The sequence below is a fragment of the Nerophis ophidion genome, linkage group LG08, assembly GCF_033978795.1.
Source record: "Nerophis ophidion isolate RoL-2023_Sa linkage group LG08, RoL_Noph_v1.0, whole genome shotgun sequence".
Taxonomy (NCBI): domain Eukaryota; kingdom Metazoa; phylum Chordata; class Actinopteri; order Syngnathiformes; family Syngnathidae; genus Nerophis; species Nerophis ophidion.
The window spans coordinates 72,075,420-72,091,950 of NC_084618.1; the positions used below are offsets into that span (position 1 = coordinate 72,075,420).

Consider the following 16,531-nt stretch of genomic DNA (forward strand, 5'->3'; position numbering starts at 1 on the left):
AATGATTTAGTTAAGATGCGTTCAAGAGTCTTACGGCCTGAGGGAAGAAGCTGTTACAGAACCTGGAGGTTCTGCTACGGAGGCTGCAGAACCTCTTCCTAGAGTCCAGCAGTGAAAACAGTCCTTGGTGGTGGTGGGAGGAGTCTTTGCAGATTCTCTGAACCCTGGTCAGGCAGCGGCTTTTTGCGATCTCGTGGATAGGAGGAAGAGGAGTCCTGAAAATATTTTCCACCGTCCTCACCACTCTCTGGAGAGACTGGGTGGATGGATGGTGACAGTAAGATTTTACTATGAGGTAACTATAAAGAAGTTGCAAACAGCGCCTTTAAATGTAGGTCGATGTTTTCAAACATTTTATTACATTATAGATCCTATAACATTATATATGTCAAAGGTGTGTGTGTGTAGCATGTTTTATTTGATTTCGTCAATGCAGCTGGGATAGGCTTCAGAACCCCCCGCCACCCCGAGAGGGAGAAGCGGTAGATAATGTTTCTCTACTGATAAATACCAACGTTCCTCATGGGAGGCAGAGGGAGGAGCTACCATGACGTCACAAGAATCCTCGCCGCTCATTGGCTCATGCCTTCTCTCCTCCTTCCTTTCCCAGGCAGTAGCCATATTTGTTGATGTGTCATAATATCAAAAGGACTTGTTGGGCCGATTAGCTGCTGTCAAGGCAGATTAAAGTTCACATTTTACCCCAAGTCGCCTGTACATTGAACCGCTCATGGATTTGCCACACTTGGTGGGTGATTATAGCCACATTTCTATTTCATTAAACGCCTGCTTCCTTCGGGATAATGGGGTGGACCTGTAAAGTAGTTTATCGATGCTACAGCTAGCAATGCTAATATTAACAAATAACATGTATTATATATATTTCTAATTATGTCTATTTGTCACATATCGACGTCGGAGTAGGTCCGGTTTGTTTGTTCAACAACGCCCGTGTGACGGAATAAAAAACACGACATTAGCGGGCTGTTAACATTGTGTGCTATATAGCGCCTGGACGGTTCGGCTTAGCTATAGCTTTCAATGACCTGCAAAGGATAGTAAAACTGCTGCAAATATACATAATTTAATCCATATACTCGTTGATGTCTACACAATTACTACCGTCAATGCATAACATAGTGCAAGGGTTATGTTACTAAAGCCAAAAAGCATTGTAATCTTGACAGCTGACACCTGTCAAAAGGAGCCTCCACGCCTATTTCCACTAAAAAGCTTATGTTTTTTACTGTTTTCTTCCTTCACTGCGGTGTTTTCAACTGTTTATTCTAGAGCGAAATATCTAATGTTGATTGTAATTATATGTATTCATCTAAATAGGAAAACTAGAATAGAATATAATGGACTTTATTGTCATTATATTTGCATATAATGGTAGGGGATTATAAATACCTCGGTGTACACATGGACAACAAGCTGAATGGGTCAAAACACGCTGAGGTCCTCTACAAGAAGGGACTGAGCCGCCTCTACTTCTTCAGGAGGCTAGGATCCTTCAACGTCTGTAAAAAGATGTTGAAGATGTTCTACGAGTCGGTGGTGGCGGGCGCCTTCTTGTACGCCGTGGCTTGCTGGGGCAGCGGGCTACGAGTGAGGGACACAAACAGACTGGACAAGTTGGTAGAGAAGGCCAGTAACGTGGTTGGAGTGGAGCTGGACTCTCTGGCTGTGGTGTCAGAGAAGAGAAGTCTAGCAAAACTCCTAGACATTATGGACAACACCTCCCAACCACTACCCTCGGACCTTGCGGAGAGAATGAGCACGTTCAGTGGAAGGCTCAGACTCCCTAAATCAGGGGTCGGGAACCTCTTTGGCTGAGAGAGCCATGAAAGCCAAATATTTTAAAATGTATATCCGTGAGAGCCATATAACATACTTTAACACTGAATAGAACTTAATGCATGCATTTTTAAGTAATATCCACCAATTTTAGAGTGTAATAAGTCTCTTTTTTAATAACATTGTTATTCTGAAGGTAACAAGAATAAATAAAATACTTCTTACCATTAATGCGACTTCTGGTGTTGCATGGTTTTGCTGATGGCTTTGTAGTCTGGTTGATACGTGGTTATTTTTAACACTGTGATTACCAGCAGAAGTATTCATTACTTATCGTGTTAAGCAATGCCAGCTAGGATTTATCTGATAGCCAGATGCAGTCATCAAAAGAGCCACATCTGGCTCTCGAGCCATAGGTTCCCTACCCTTGCCCTAAATGCAACACGGAACGACACAGGAGGTCCTTCATACTGACAGCCATCAGACTGTATAATGCATATGTTCCTTGACTGCACTTAAATGTAGAATATATGTAGAATATATTTATACAATTCATATATTATATATATGATATATTTTATATATTATTTATAATGGCTTTACAGTGGCAGAGGGGTTAGTGCGTCTGCCTCACAATACATAGGTTCTGAGTAGTCTGGGGTTTAATCCCGGGCTCTGGATCTTTCTGTGTGGAGTTTGCATGTTCTCCCCGTGAATGCGTGGGTTCCCTCCGGGTACTCCGGCTTCTTCCCACTTCCAAAGACATGCACCTGGGGATAGGTTGATTGGCAACACTAAATTGTACCTACTGTGCAGACTTTATGACCCTCTGAATCGCCTGTTTGTCTGCTTCAGTGCAGCTGGCGTTGGTTACACTAGTGCTTGATTCTGTCACTTTGATACATTTTAGAGTTAAAGTTAAAGTCCCAACGATAGTCACACATACACTGGGTGTGGTGAATTGTGTCCTCTGCATTTGACCCATCCCCATGTTCACACCCTGGGAGGTGAGGAGAGCAGTGAGCAGCAGCATGCGCTGCGCTTGGGAATCATTTGGTGATTTAATTCCCAATTCCAACCCTTGCTGCTGAGTGCCATGCAGGGAGGCAATGGGTCCCATTTTGTTGTAGTCTTTGGTATGACTTGGCCGGGGTTTGAACTCACAACCTCCCAGTCTCGGGGCAAACACTCTAACCACAAGGCCACTGAGCTGGTCATGACATGTTGCATAGGACATCATGAGCTTGTCAAGTCTTATGGACCGTCCCTGATTAATAGAAAATTTGCATTAAGTATTTAACACATTGAAGGTGTGTAATAGTACTCTTTCAACAACATATTTTAGCTCTATGTGCATACTTCATCCACTAACCACAATGCAAAAAAAAGGGCAGTTAGGATAATATTCTACAATGTCTGTTATGGAAAACAAACCGACCCTTTTTCAGGATATTTAGCCGCAAATCACCTCAGGGGGAAACTACATTCAAAATATCTGAATGCCTGCACAAACTAAAAATTCTCGAATATGAGGGTATGCGGAGTAAAACTATTGAACTGATCAAGCAAAATGAAACTATGTACGATATAAGCCAGTTTAAAAACTAGTGCAGCCATTGCTTTTTACATGGTATAAGAACAAAGAATGTTGAAAGTAGGTATTATATGTACCGTGTGTTTATTAACAATACAATGTTTCTGTGAGTTTTTACTCCTGAATTTCTTAGTGCTGTACAAGCAAGCAATCCATTACGACACAATATTTATTCTTCCCTTTCTTTTTTGGAAAAATTATTTTAGAACAGTAATTACTGAGATATGGAGAAGGGGTAAAGGATTAAATAAACTTTGCTTCTCCCCGCTCCTTCTTAAGCATGCAAAGTGTTCCCGTTTATTGCTTTTCAATAAAACTTTGTTAAGCATGTTCGAAATAAATGAAATTGCTAAAGTTGTGGCTTATTGCTGGAGTTCTAACGTATTTACCGGTTCTCAACAGGGCCAAGGCAATACAGGTCTTTTGAGTTAATAGCCTAAAACAATCTGTTTGTCCTTCCATTTCTGTCAGATTTGATGAAAACAAGGCACCATGGAGCAAGCTGATCCGGCCTCAGATTCGCACATGGCGGAAGGATCAGACGTCAAGTCGGTGACAGGCCTGCCGCTCCAGAAGTGTACAACCCAAGTGGAAAATCACACGTCTGACGATTGCACAGAGGAATGTGTGCAGACAGAATGCATTCCTGTGGACATCCAAACAGAGGTGGAAGAACAAGAAAGAGAACGTGAGCTTGCATGTGATGACAACAGTGATGGCATGACAAGTTCAGCAGAGGAAGAAAGGCCACCTCTATCAAATGAAGACTCATTATGTGATGCACTTGAAAGCTCCCCCTCTGATCTTGAAGGGACGATAAAAACGTTGCTGATTTTCGGCAATGAGTTCCCTACGGAGGAGTCGCCACCAGATGTGCTTTCAAATGGTCACAGGGACGAGCGCGCACTGCAGAGCCACAATGAATCGCTTCACGGCACTTCCAAAACCCCCCCCCCAAACTCCGCCACCACATCCGGCATTTCTAACGGCTCCTCCACTCCTACCACGGAAACCACCAGCTCCTCGGTAGCTTCCAGCCCACAAAGCGGCACTAACGCATCAGCCAACCCCTCTGATTCCTCCTCGAGCCCTTACGATACGGACTGCAGTCGCAAGATGATCTCCCAGCTCCAGCGCTCGTTGTCGCAGGAGTCCCTGCTGGACGAGCTGGAGTCTGAGCTGTTGGCCTGTAGGATGTTGGACGGCGAGCTGGAAGGCAGGAAAAAAGCAAGCCAGCCCGTCAATGGACTTTCTCCGGAGCAGGGCGAGTGCATGGTAGTGTTTGAGAAGTGTGTCCAGTTCAAGTATGACCAACAGGAAAAATCCATTCAGAGGTAGTAAACTGTCATCAAATGTAATTATTTGTATTGTTGTATTTCGAAAACTGCCTTTTTCTATTTTTTACAAAATGTGTTTGATCTTTACGTGTTGTGCAGGTTGCTGGAGGAGAACAAGCGGCACCAGGATCTGATCCTTGGTATCTGCTCTGAGAAGGACATAATGAAGGAGCAGCTGAAAAAGAGGGCTGAGACAGAGAAGCAACACATTGGCACCATCAGAAAAGTTAGTGGCGCTGTTGATTATTGTAGTCCATTCAGTGTCAATAACACAGAAGGAGAAATGTAGTCATCATTTCGGTTAGTGCATGCCTCTCTTCACTATAGAATAATCCCATTTTCTCCCTAAATAATGCTCTTGTGGAGCAGTGCAGCAGGTTAAATTAGGCATTGCCTAACAACACACTCAGCCTGTTTGATACACTCTTTGTGTTTTGTTGACAGTTGGAGAGCAGAGTGGAGGACCTGCTGAGGGAGCTGAAGGAGACTCGGGACAAACTCATTCAGCAGGACCAGACGGCCAAGGCTGGCCTCATGCAAATGCAGAAGGAGATGACCCACCGCCTTGAACAGGTAAAACAAGACCCCATTGCTTCACAAGTCACTCGTTGTCTCTTGGCTGTAATATACAATGAGATATCAGTTTTTGGTAGTTATGTATTCTAAAGAGTCCATTGAATAAACCTCCAAAAGTTCCTATATGTAACAAAGTAAATTAAATTCATCCATTCTAGACACCCAAAACTAACACAATAATTATAGTTTGACAAACAGAAAACAATATAAATTGATTTGATTTTTTATCTTACTTTTTTTTTGTATAATTATTTCTACGTGGTATAAATTGTTTTATCTGTTATTCTATAGTGTACTATATTTTTATTGCTATACTATAATGTTCAGAAATTTCTGTTTGATGTAAAGCACTTTGAATTTTCTTGTGCATGAGACGCGCTATACAAACACTATCATACAAATATATATAATTCATCATATTTCTCTATAACAACCAAATCTCATAGATATGTATCCATTTTCTCACTTTTTTGCTCCACTTTTGAGAGAAAAGACCTGCTTTGATCATATTGCCCCTACTGTAGCTGGATGACCCTGCCCTGTATATACGTATGTCCATTGATATACTGGTAGATAGCTTTGTAAGAAGAAAAAAAGCAGGTTTCGGTACATATCTTAAAACATCTATCTAATACAAACGTGGAACTTCTAAGTTTGATAATTTTGTTAATATTCAGCAAATAAGTTCACCTACCATGATGTTGCTGTAGCCCTGCTATTGTTGCTAACATTTTTGTCCTTCTGTCCCACTTCTAAATGTTACTTTGTTGTATGTGATATATGGAAGTTATCACATTAGACAAGTGCAAAGTTAGGCCCAATCCCAATATTCACCCTCACTCACTACTACTAGCCTTCACCCACTACCACTAAATAATAATAAATAAATAATAAATAAAGTACTATCTAACTACACCCCTCAAAATTAAGCAACAAGGGCTAGACTTTTGTAATCTTCCCTAGGAATTGGGACACCACTTGCTATGTCACTGCATAGTTTATGTTCGGGCCCATAAGTGATTATGTAGTTACATTTGCACATACGTGCCACTTAGGTTTGTCCCGATACCAATATTTTATTACAGGTACAAAAAAGTTTACTGTATATATATCAATAGTTTTCAAAATAAAGGGGACCACAACATTGTCATTTTGGCTTGATTTTAACTGAAAATCAGTTTAAATTAAAGGTAACAGAATTACGTTTCTTGTAGCACTCAAATAACAATTTTTGAAGTCTGTGGAACAGGGGTTTATGCATGTGCTTCACAATACGAAGGTCCTAGGTTCAATCCCCGGACTTGGGGTCTTTCTGTGTGGAGTTTGCATGTCCTTCCCGGGACTGCGTGGCTTCCTCACACCTCCAAAGACCTGGGGGGGGAGTAGGTTGATTGGCAACATTAAAAATTGGCCGTAGTGTGTGAAAGTGAGTGTGATTGGTTGTCTGTCTATCTGTGTCGGCCCTGCAATGAGGTGGTGACTTGTTCAGAGTGTACGTCGCCTACCGCCCAAATGCAGTAGGGATAGGCTCCAGCACTCTCTGTAACCCCAAAAGGGACAAGCGGTAGAAAATAGATGGATGGAATTAAAATTAAAAGGCATTAAACACACTGGACTTTTCTACTTTCTGCACCCAAAGAACAATTTGCGATTGACCAAGCCATGGCAGTAATTTCTCCAGACTCTGAACCTTTTGAGGATTTTACGGACCGTTAATGGTAAAATCCCTAAATTCCTTGCAATAGCTCGTTGAGAAATGTTGTTCTAAAACTGTTTGACAATTTGCTTGCAAATTGGTGACCCTCGCCCCATCCTTGTTTGTGAATTACTTAACATTTAATGGAAGCTGCTTTTATACCCAATCATGGCACCCACCTGTTCCCAATTAGCCTGGACACCTGTGGGATGTTCTAAATAAGTGTTTGATGAGCATTCCTCAACTTAATCAGTATTTATTGCCACCTTTCCCAACTTCTTTGTCACGTGTTCCTGGCATCAAATTCTAAAATGAATGATTATTTGCAAAAAAAAAATGTTTATCAGTTTGAACATCAAATATGTTGTCTTTGTAGCATATTCAACTGAATATGGGTTGAAAATGATTTGCAAGTCATTGTATTCCGTTTATATTTACATCTAACACAATTTCCCTACTCATATGGAAACTGGGTTTGTAAAATTCCTCACTGTGAAGGGCTAGATATACCCCCTACCCCTCGTTACGCCCACTACCCCTATATGCAAAGAGTATTTAGGACATTACTAACCTCACTGGAATGCGCAAAATGTAGGGGTAGGGCTAAAAAGTAGGACGGGGGGGTGTATTGGGCCTTGCCATTAGTGTCCATCCATTCCTATATGGACTTTTTAGTGTATTTATTAAGTCAGTCTGACAAATTATGGCAAAAATAGTTATTATGCAAAAAATAAATGTCCACTGCAGAGGACACTAGTGCTCAGAAATTGTATAAAGTGCACATTAGCACCTCTTGGAAATAAACACGTATTAACAGCATGTTTCTAATCTGGCTTACACTTTCATTACTCTATTGTGGGACCTCTGCTGTTTCCAACTCACAGCTTTCCAGAGCAAAACAGGCTTAACCTTTCAAAACGTAGCAGAAAAGAGTTTGGGAAAGATACAGTTTTACTTTTGCATTGAACTAGCAAAAACATCAATTGCACTTACTGTATAGTGACAAACTCAGTTATTTAAAAGCTGAAATAACCGTGAAGTGTTGCGTTTGTGTCAAATGAATCTCTTTGAGTCTTTTTGCACTTTAGCAAAAAGAAAGCCAAGATTTTAACCCGCCAAACTCTTGTTATTGTATTTAATCACCTGTGTTAGCAAATAGACATTTTTTCAAGCAGAACATTGCACTCTGGCTTGCCAGAATGTAAGATTCTTCTGATCTTGACATGTTTTTTTCACACCCGACAAGTTTTAATTTCACTGCCCATTGAACAATAAGAGTCGGATTTAGCACTCAGTCATCCCTCTATTGGGAGTGGGACATGCCGTTTATTACTTTATGCCCCTGAGGTCTTAAAAAGATTGCTATGTTCTGGTGTGACAAGCCCCTGCTTTTTCCCCCTTTTTTCCTCTGCTGCATACTGTAACGAGTACATCGCAGCAAACATTGCATGTTGAAATCTTAGGAACAGGACGCTGCACTGAGGAATGGACACACTGGTGTGAGACAAGTGTGGTGAAGTCAATAAGCAGGTGCAATGTCAAGTGGATGTTAAGACACCTTGCGCTCCTCCACCTTCCTTTCACCCGCTTGTGGATATTACAAGTGCTTGGTGGTGTGTTTGGGTGCTTTAAATTGCCAAGTCAATTTAAAATATCAATACCACTGTAGTATTGGCCACTAGATGAGACCAAACCAATCATGCTATAAAGCAATAAAGGAGGAATTACCGTATATCAATAATTAGTCTGTTCAACTTGAATGTCACAAAATCCATGAAAATAAAAAAGCATTAGTTAAAAGAAAAAAAGTGTATGTTATTATTTTTTTAAGTACTGATTTGTGCATTGCTTAAGCACTGGCACCGTTTTTAAAGTACCAATTTGGTACTAGAATCTGTTAAAATGTAAATTATACCCATCCCTACTCATGCAGCCCCCCGACCAGTACACTACCACCATCACTCTTGATTGTAGAAACAAATTTTAGTGCATAATAAATCTATACTGCTATACAAGCTACACACTGACTACGCCAAAGTTATAATCCAATATTAATTTCTGTACTATTCTCCTGTAATAAAATCTCATGCTGCAATGTGACTTTTGTGACATTCTGTGTATCATTACAAGAGATAAACTATCCTCCCTCCAGGCAAACAGGAAATGTGACGAGGCGCGCCAAGAGAAGGAGACCATGGTGATGAAATATGTGCGCGGGGAGAAGGAGGCTCTGGACTTGAGACGTGATAAGGAAGGTTTGGAGAAGAGGCTTAGGGAGGCCACAAAGGAGGTGGACCGCCAGGCCTTGCGGGGGAACCAGCTGGCGCAGGAGAGAGGCAGGCTGCAGCAGCTGTGTGATGCAAAGGTAGTTTTTGCGTGTGTGTGCGTGCGTGCGAGTGTGTAAGTGTGTATGCGCTCGTGCGTGTTAACTTCATGTCAGGAAATAAAAATGGTTTCATATTATTTTGTTAACAGGAAGGGGAGGTCACCAGGCTGAATCGCGAGGTGGAAAAATTAAAGGAGGAAAACAACTCACATCTTATCAAAGTCAGATGGGCCCAGAACAAACTCAAGAGTGAGGCCGACGCCCACAAGGCAAGTTTGATTTGTTTTTTAATATCATTGTAGCTTTAAACTACAAACCCCGTTTCCATATGAGTTGGGAAATTGTGTTAGATGTAAATATAAATGGAATACAATGATTTGCAAATAATTTTCAACCCATATTCAGTTGAATATGCTACAAAGACAACATATTTGATGTTCAAACTGATAAACATTTTTTTTTTGCAAATAATCATTAACTTTAGAATTTGTTGCCAGCAACACGTGACAATGAAATTGGGAAAGGTGGCAATAAATACTGATAAAGTCGAGGAATGCTCATCAAACACTTATTTGGAACATCCCACATGTGTGCAGGCTAATTGGGAACAGGTGGGTGCCATGATTGGGTATAAAAGCAGCTTCCATGAAATGCTAAGTAATTCACAAACAAGGATGGGGCAAGGGTCACCAATTTGTAGGCAAATTTTCGAACAGTTTTCGAACATTTCTCAACGAGCTATTGCAAGGAATTTAGGGATTTTACCATCTATGGTCCGTAAAATCATCAAAATGTTCAGAGAATCTGGAGAAATCACTGAACGTAAGCGATGATATTACGGACCTTTGATCCATCAGGCGGTACACGGATGTCGGTACCGACATCCGTGTGAAAAGGATATCACCGCATGGACTCAGGAACACTTCATAAAACCACTATTAGTAACCACAGTTGGTCGCAACATTTGTAAGTGCAAGTTAAAACTCTGCTATGCAAAGCGAAAGCCATTTATCAACAACACACAGGAATGCCGCCGGCTTCACTGGGCCCGAGCTCCTCTAAGATGGACTGATGCAAAGTGGAAAAGTGTTCTGTGGTCTGACGAGTCCACATTTCAAATTATATTTGGAAACTGTGGACGTGGTGTCCTCTGGAACCAAGAGGAAAATAACCATCCGGATTGTTCTAGGCGCAAAGTTCAAAAGCCAGCATCTGTGATGGTATGTGGGTGCATTAGTGCCCATGGCATGAGTAGCTTACACATCTGTGAAGGCACCATTAATGCTAAATGGTCCATACAGGTTTTGGAGCAACATATGTTGTTATCCAAGCAACGTTATCATGGACGCCCATGCGTATTTCAACAAAACAATGACAAGCCACGTGTAACAACAGCGTGCGGGTACTTTCCTGGCCCGACTGCAGTCCAGACATGTCTCCCATCGAAAATGTGTGGCGCATTATCAAGTGTAAAATACGACAACAAGACCCCGGACTGTTGAACAACTTGAGCTGTACATAAAGCAAGAATGGTAAAGAATTCCACTTTCAAAGCTTCAACAATTAGTTTCCTCAGTTCCCAAACGTTTATTGAGTGTTGTTAAAAGAAAAGGTGATGTAACACAGTGGTGAACATGCCCTTTCCCAACTAGTTAGGCACGTGTTGCAGCCATGAAATTCTAAGTTTATTATTATTTGCAAAAAAAAAAAAAAGCTTATGAGTTTAAACATCAAATATCTTGTTTTTGTAGTGCATTCAATTGAATATGGGTTGAAAAGGATTTGCAAATCATTGTATTCCGTTTAACACAATTTCCCAACTCATATGAAAACAGGGTTTGTACATTGTTTTGGATGAATGGGGTCCACTAGCACCTTAAATTCCTCAATTATCAAGGAAGTTTTGGCCAATTCTTTACATGAGTGCAATAAGCAGGGCTCATCAAGGCCTAATTGCGTGAGTTAAAGGGGACTTATTAGGCAAAACCAACTTTTCTTACCTGATGATACCTGCTTCTGTGTATTTGGGATCTACATAAGTCCCAAAAATGTTAAATTAAACTGTGGAGGTATTGTGGAGATATTTATAAAATAATCTTGCCTGCTTTCATACTTCCTCCAAACAAGCCGTTTGGAATTTTCTATGTCCTGTGACTTTTTCTGTTCTTTGACGTCAGCGGAAATCTCAATATATGGTAGAAATTTACCCGAAGATCTTTGTGCAAATTTGCTATTGTCGTCCTATGCTGTAGTGAATAAGTTCCTTATTTTTCTCTATCCTCTTGTTGTGGGGCAGACTATCTCGTACATGCACATGCATCCATCCATTTTAAATACAATATAGCGTGTAGTTCGACCTTATACCTGTCAGTGCTACGACATGGCTGACTGGGAGAAGAGACAGTCATATACTGTAAATAAGACCGCCCACAAAATGGAACATTCTGAAAATTCGGTCAGTAAGAGGCTCGAAGATGGTCTATAAAACATAATCTATGCAAAAAAAAATACCATTACACGTTATTTAAAAAAACATTGTTGGGCCGCGAGTTTTCCCTTAGAGGGCCACCAAAATATATATGTTTCTCAGTTGTAGTCCGTAAGTTTTTTTTAAACGCAAAAAAATGTATTGAAGTTGCGAAGCTGTATTTTCATTTGCAATTTTATTTTATCCTAAGTTTATTTAATAAACATGTATACAAAGTGTTATTTATTTTTTTGTTAGAATTTACAATTAACATTGCATATGTAAATACATTTTTCATCTGTTTTAGAGAGTCCCTTCTTTTCGCGGTATTTGGTTTATTTTTCTAATTAGCCTGACTTAAGCCTTGATGATAATATTTGTGATGGTTTCATATTATTTGACATGGTTTCATATTATTAGACAAGGTTTATCCTGTTAAATTGTAAGTAGGTTAGATATAATTACAATAAAAATCAAGAATAAGATTACTAATTCAGTGTTATATATTGATTTTTTAATGGGCTCCGGGTGCCTCTGTAGTGGAAGTGTGTGGCCTCAAGGTAAAAAAAAAAAAAGGTTACGAACCCCTGATGTGAAGTAAACCACAAGTGTTTTAACTGTAGGAAAAAATAATAACTTGACCCCTTCAAGCCAAACGTTTTACTTCCTGTAGCAGTGTTAAGTATGTGTCAAATGACAACAACTACAGTTTCACCCATGTTGATTTTTATCATAATTGAATTAGAATATTGTTTTTTCCAAATGTAAGCATTAACGTTTAACATATTTAGATGTCATTTTAATGCTCCTTATCTTGTGTCTGCGTTGTGCTGTTCATCAACAATCATTTTATGTGCAGCTGCTCCCTGCAAAAACATGATTACATGTATATTTTTGATTCACGCTGCTGAGTGAAATGGGATGGAAATTGCGCAGTAATGAACCTGCAAGGAAAAACTCATTAAGGTTGAAGCTATTTTGGATAATGACTGAAGGTTGTATTTACAGCTGCCCCAAGCAAAGGCACAGCGGTGCATCTCAATGAACTGTAACAGAACAAACTGTGCGTTCCAATGGCTTGCACCATAATCCTGACACACACGCTGAGCTATCATAACGTCATGAAATGCAGTAACAACCACTCATTTCTGTGCACACACACACACACAGCACATTTTAGTCTAACTGAAAAATCGCTGAGCAAGTTTGCTGGCGACGTGCAGATTTTAGCTAAAGAAAAAAAACTGTTCTTCATTGAAAGGTCCCCTATTTTCAGCAAATAACTCTCAGAAGTCCCACAATGCTATATTTGAAGTTTGTAGTCCAAAATGTTGCCTTGATGCTAGAATTTAAAACAGTTTTAAAGGGCTTTTATGATGCTATACTGGTAACATGCTGTTTTGTGTGTCTGTATGGAAATGTTTTGGTAGCAAAGTAATTTGCAAATGCGTATCTCAATCAGTGTGTAATCAGATCCGCGTGTCCGTGGTCTAATTTGTCTTTCGTATTTTGATTTATGTGTGTGTAAAAAAAAATTTAAGTCTGCGAGTCATATCACATACAACAACATAACATAAGGAGTGGGACAGAAAGACATGTAAGCAACATTAGCATAGTCATTTGTGCTAAAATGCTAACATTACCCTTACATTTGAACAACAACATCATGCTAGGTAAGCCTATTTACTAAAGAATAACCTTCAATGTCTGTAGCTGACTGATGAATAATTGGCAAAGTAGGCTGGGCGATATGGCCTTTTTTTAATATCTCGACATTTTTAGGCCATATCGCAATACACGATATATATCTCGATATTTTGCCTTAGCCTTGAATGAACACTTTATACATATAATCACAGCAGTATGATGATTCTATGTGTCTACACTAAAACATTCTTGTTCATACTGCATTAATATATACTAATTTTAAACTTTCACGCAGAGAAGGAAATCACAACTAAGTCAATTGACCGAAACTGTATTTATTAAACAGTTATTAGTAGGTGACTTTTCAAATGGTGCTACATATTAAGCAGTGCTGCTAATTTTGGTAGCAAGTAGCAACGCTTGTGCCCCACACTTGACAAATTAAAGTTGTCAATTCGACATCTTCCCGCTTGAAGCCGAACCACCGCCAGACGATGGACCCCCTGCTGTTTTTCTTTGGAATGAATTCTTCCTTCATTCGCACCTTCTTTCTCCCGTATTACCACTCGCACAGCTTCGCTATCATCACAGCTAACGTTACCCAGTCTGCTACCTCTCTGCTGGGCGAGGGCGTGTACATATGTGACATATGACGTGACAGTATGTGACACAGTATGTAAGAAGGTGCGCTTATTACTGCCTGCGAGAAGGAGACACAAGAAGGAGTGGGAAGAGCCTGTAGTGTAATGCCCGCAGCTAAAAGCAACTGTGTGAGAACGTATACTCGAATATCACGATATATTCATTTTCTATATCGCACATAGACAAACCCGCGTGTATCGATATATTGCCTAGCCCTATGGCAAAGCTTTATTTTATGAAGTGTTGCGAAGCCTGCCTTTTTTGTTTTATTTATTTATTTTTAGTTTGAATTTTTACAAAGCCAACTAGATGCCAGTTACAGGTGGTATTATTTTCATGAGGATGAAGACTTTTTCTTCATGATGTCATGCAACAACCCCATTTGTTCCTTATAAACAAGCGCTATAGAAATAGATTTATATTAGAACATCATGAAAAAGTAATTCATGCTTAATAAAATGTCTCTGTGCAGGAGTCTAAAGACAAGCTGAGGGATATCACTTCCAAACTGGCGCAAGCCAAAGAAGAAACGGAGCAGATCCGCAAGAACTGCCAAGACATGATCCGAACATACCAGGTCAAACACATTTTGGATTGAATAAACTCTATCATTGTGATTACGTCATATCAGAAATATAGAGCAGTAGTTTTCATCTGCGCCTTGTGATGGTGCTAAAGAGCTGCCTCAGGCTACTGTTTACTTGGGCTAGAACTGGACCATGTCAGCAAGTAATAATAGAACAATGGCCCTGATATGAGAGGACAAAGCAGACAATGACACAATTTTAAAGCATTATTATTTGTCCTACAGGAGTCCGAAGAAATCAAGTCAAATGAGCTGGATGCTAAACTGAGGGAGACCAAAGGAGAACTGGCAAAACACAAGCAGGAACAAACTGACCAATTAGAGGTGACACCTCTTTATGCACTTGTTTCTATAAAGTGTATCTGGAAAGTATCACAGCACTTCATTTTTTCCGCAATTTGTTATGTTACAGCCTTATTCCAAAATGAAAAAAATAATTTTTTGTCCTCAAAATTTTACATACAATACCTATATAATGACAATGTAATTTTTTTAAATTTTTAAATAGAATCACATGTACATAAATATTCACAGCAATTTTTAATACTCTTTTGATATGCTTTTAGCAGCAATTGCAGCCTTAAGTATTTTTGAATATGATGCTAAAAGCTTGGCAGACCTATTTTTGGGTAGTTTCACCCATTTTTCTTTGCCCATTCCTCTTTACAGCTCTCTCAAGCTCCATCTGGTTGGATGGGAAGCCTTTGTTTTCATCCAGGATGTCTCTGTACATTGCTGCATTCATTTTCCCTCTATCCTGACTAGTCTCTCAGTTCCTGATGCTACAAAACATCCCCACATACCATCTCTGTAGAGATGGTATGTGCCTGGTTTCTTCCAAACATGACGCCCGGTATTCATGCCAAAGAGTTTAATCTTTGTCTCAGGAGACCAGATAATTTTGTTTCTCATGGTCTGAGAGTCTTTCAGGTGCATTTTGGCAAACACTGGCTCATATCTGGCCACTCTACCATACAGGCCTGATTGGTGGTTTACTGCAGAGATGGTTGTCCTTCTAGAGGGTTCTCCTCTCTCCACAGATGAATGCTGTAGCTCTGACAGAGTGACCATCGAGTTCTTGGTCACCTCCCTGACTGGACTAAGATGAATGTAGCAATCTACAGAGACATCTGAGATGAAAACCAATGCTACCCATCCAACCTTGATGTATTGTGAGGGGTGCTGCAAAGAGGAGTGGGTGAAACTGCCCAAAGATAGGAGTGCTGAGCTTGTAGCGTCATACTCAACAAGACTTGAGGCTGTAATTGCTGCCAAAGGTGCATCAACCAAGTATTGAGCAAAGGCTTCCAATACTAAAATAAAAAAGATCTAATTGTCGTGATTGGGTATTGTCTATAGAAGTTTTTGAACAAAATTATATTTATTCCATTTTGGAATAACAAAACACAATGTGGAAAGAGTGAACTGCTGTGGATACTTTCCGGATGCACTGTTCTTGACACATTTTTGTTTGGTGATAATCAGTCCATGTCCCCTTCACTTGGACATTTAGTCATGTTTTTTTCCCTGCTGATTTAGTTAACTGGAGAAACATAATTGGCTTAACACAAAATAAGTGATGAAGCAACATGGACAACATCCAAACAAAATTGCCTGTTTTTAATTTGTTCCCCATCCTTGCCTGCTTTAGTGTAAAGTGAATGACCTGAAAATAAATGGCCTCGAAATAATCAGTGCAAAGCAGTGTTCACACAACACACCCAGAAGACATCGCCCTACTTCCTGTCGGCCATTCTGTTCATTTATCACAAATGTTTACAAGTGCTTTAAATTGAATTATATAAACCAAAAGCTCTTAAAGCGCCCAACATTTCAATTTGTTGTCAACATTTCAATTTGTTG

The 16,531-nt window shown here is 39.9% G+C and overlaps 1 protein-coding gene across 2 annotated transcripts in view; it reads left to right on the forward strand.

Moving 5' to 3' along the window:
- The first annotated feature begins 607 nt into the window (after window positions 1-607).
- ccdc186 (coiled-coil domain-containing protein 186) overlaps window positions 608-16,531 on the forward strand; it is a 37,814-nt gene continuing 21,890 nt past the window's right edge. For both annotated transcript variants that reach the window (XM_061909607.1, XM_061909608.1), the window contains exons 1-8: window positions 608-748; window positions 3,863-4,725; window positions 4,828-4,954; window positions 5,173-5,301; window positions 9,153-9,365; window positions 9,476-9,595; window positions 14,555-14,659; window positions 14,894-14,992. In XM_061909607.1, coding sequence (XP_061765591.1) covers window positions 3,884-4,725; window positions 4,828-4,954; window positions 5,173-5,301; window positions 9,153-9,365; window positions 9,476-9,595; window positions 14,555-14,659; window positions 14,894-14,992 — 1,635 coding nt within the window. In that variant the 5' untranslated portion in view covers window positions 608-748; window positions 3,863-3,883. The remainder of the gene's footprint in view (window positions 749-3,862; window positions 4,726-4,827; window positions 4,955-5,172; window positions 5,302-9,152; window positions 9,366-9,475; window positions 9,596-14,554; window positions 14,660-14,893; window positions 14,993-16,531) is intronic.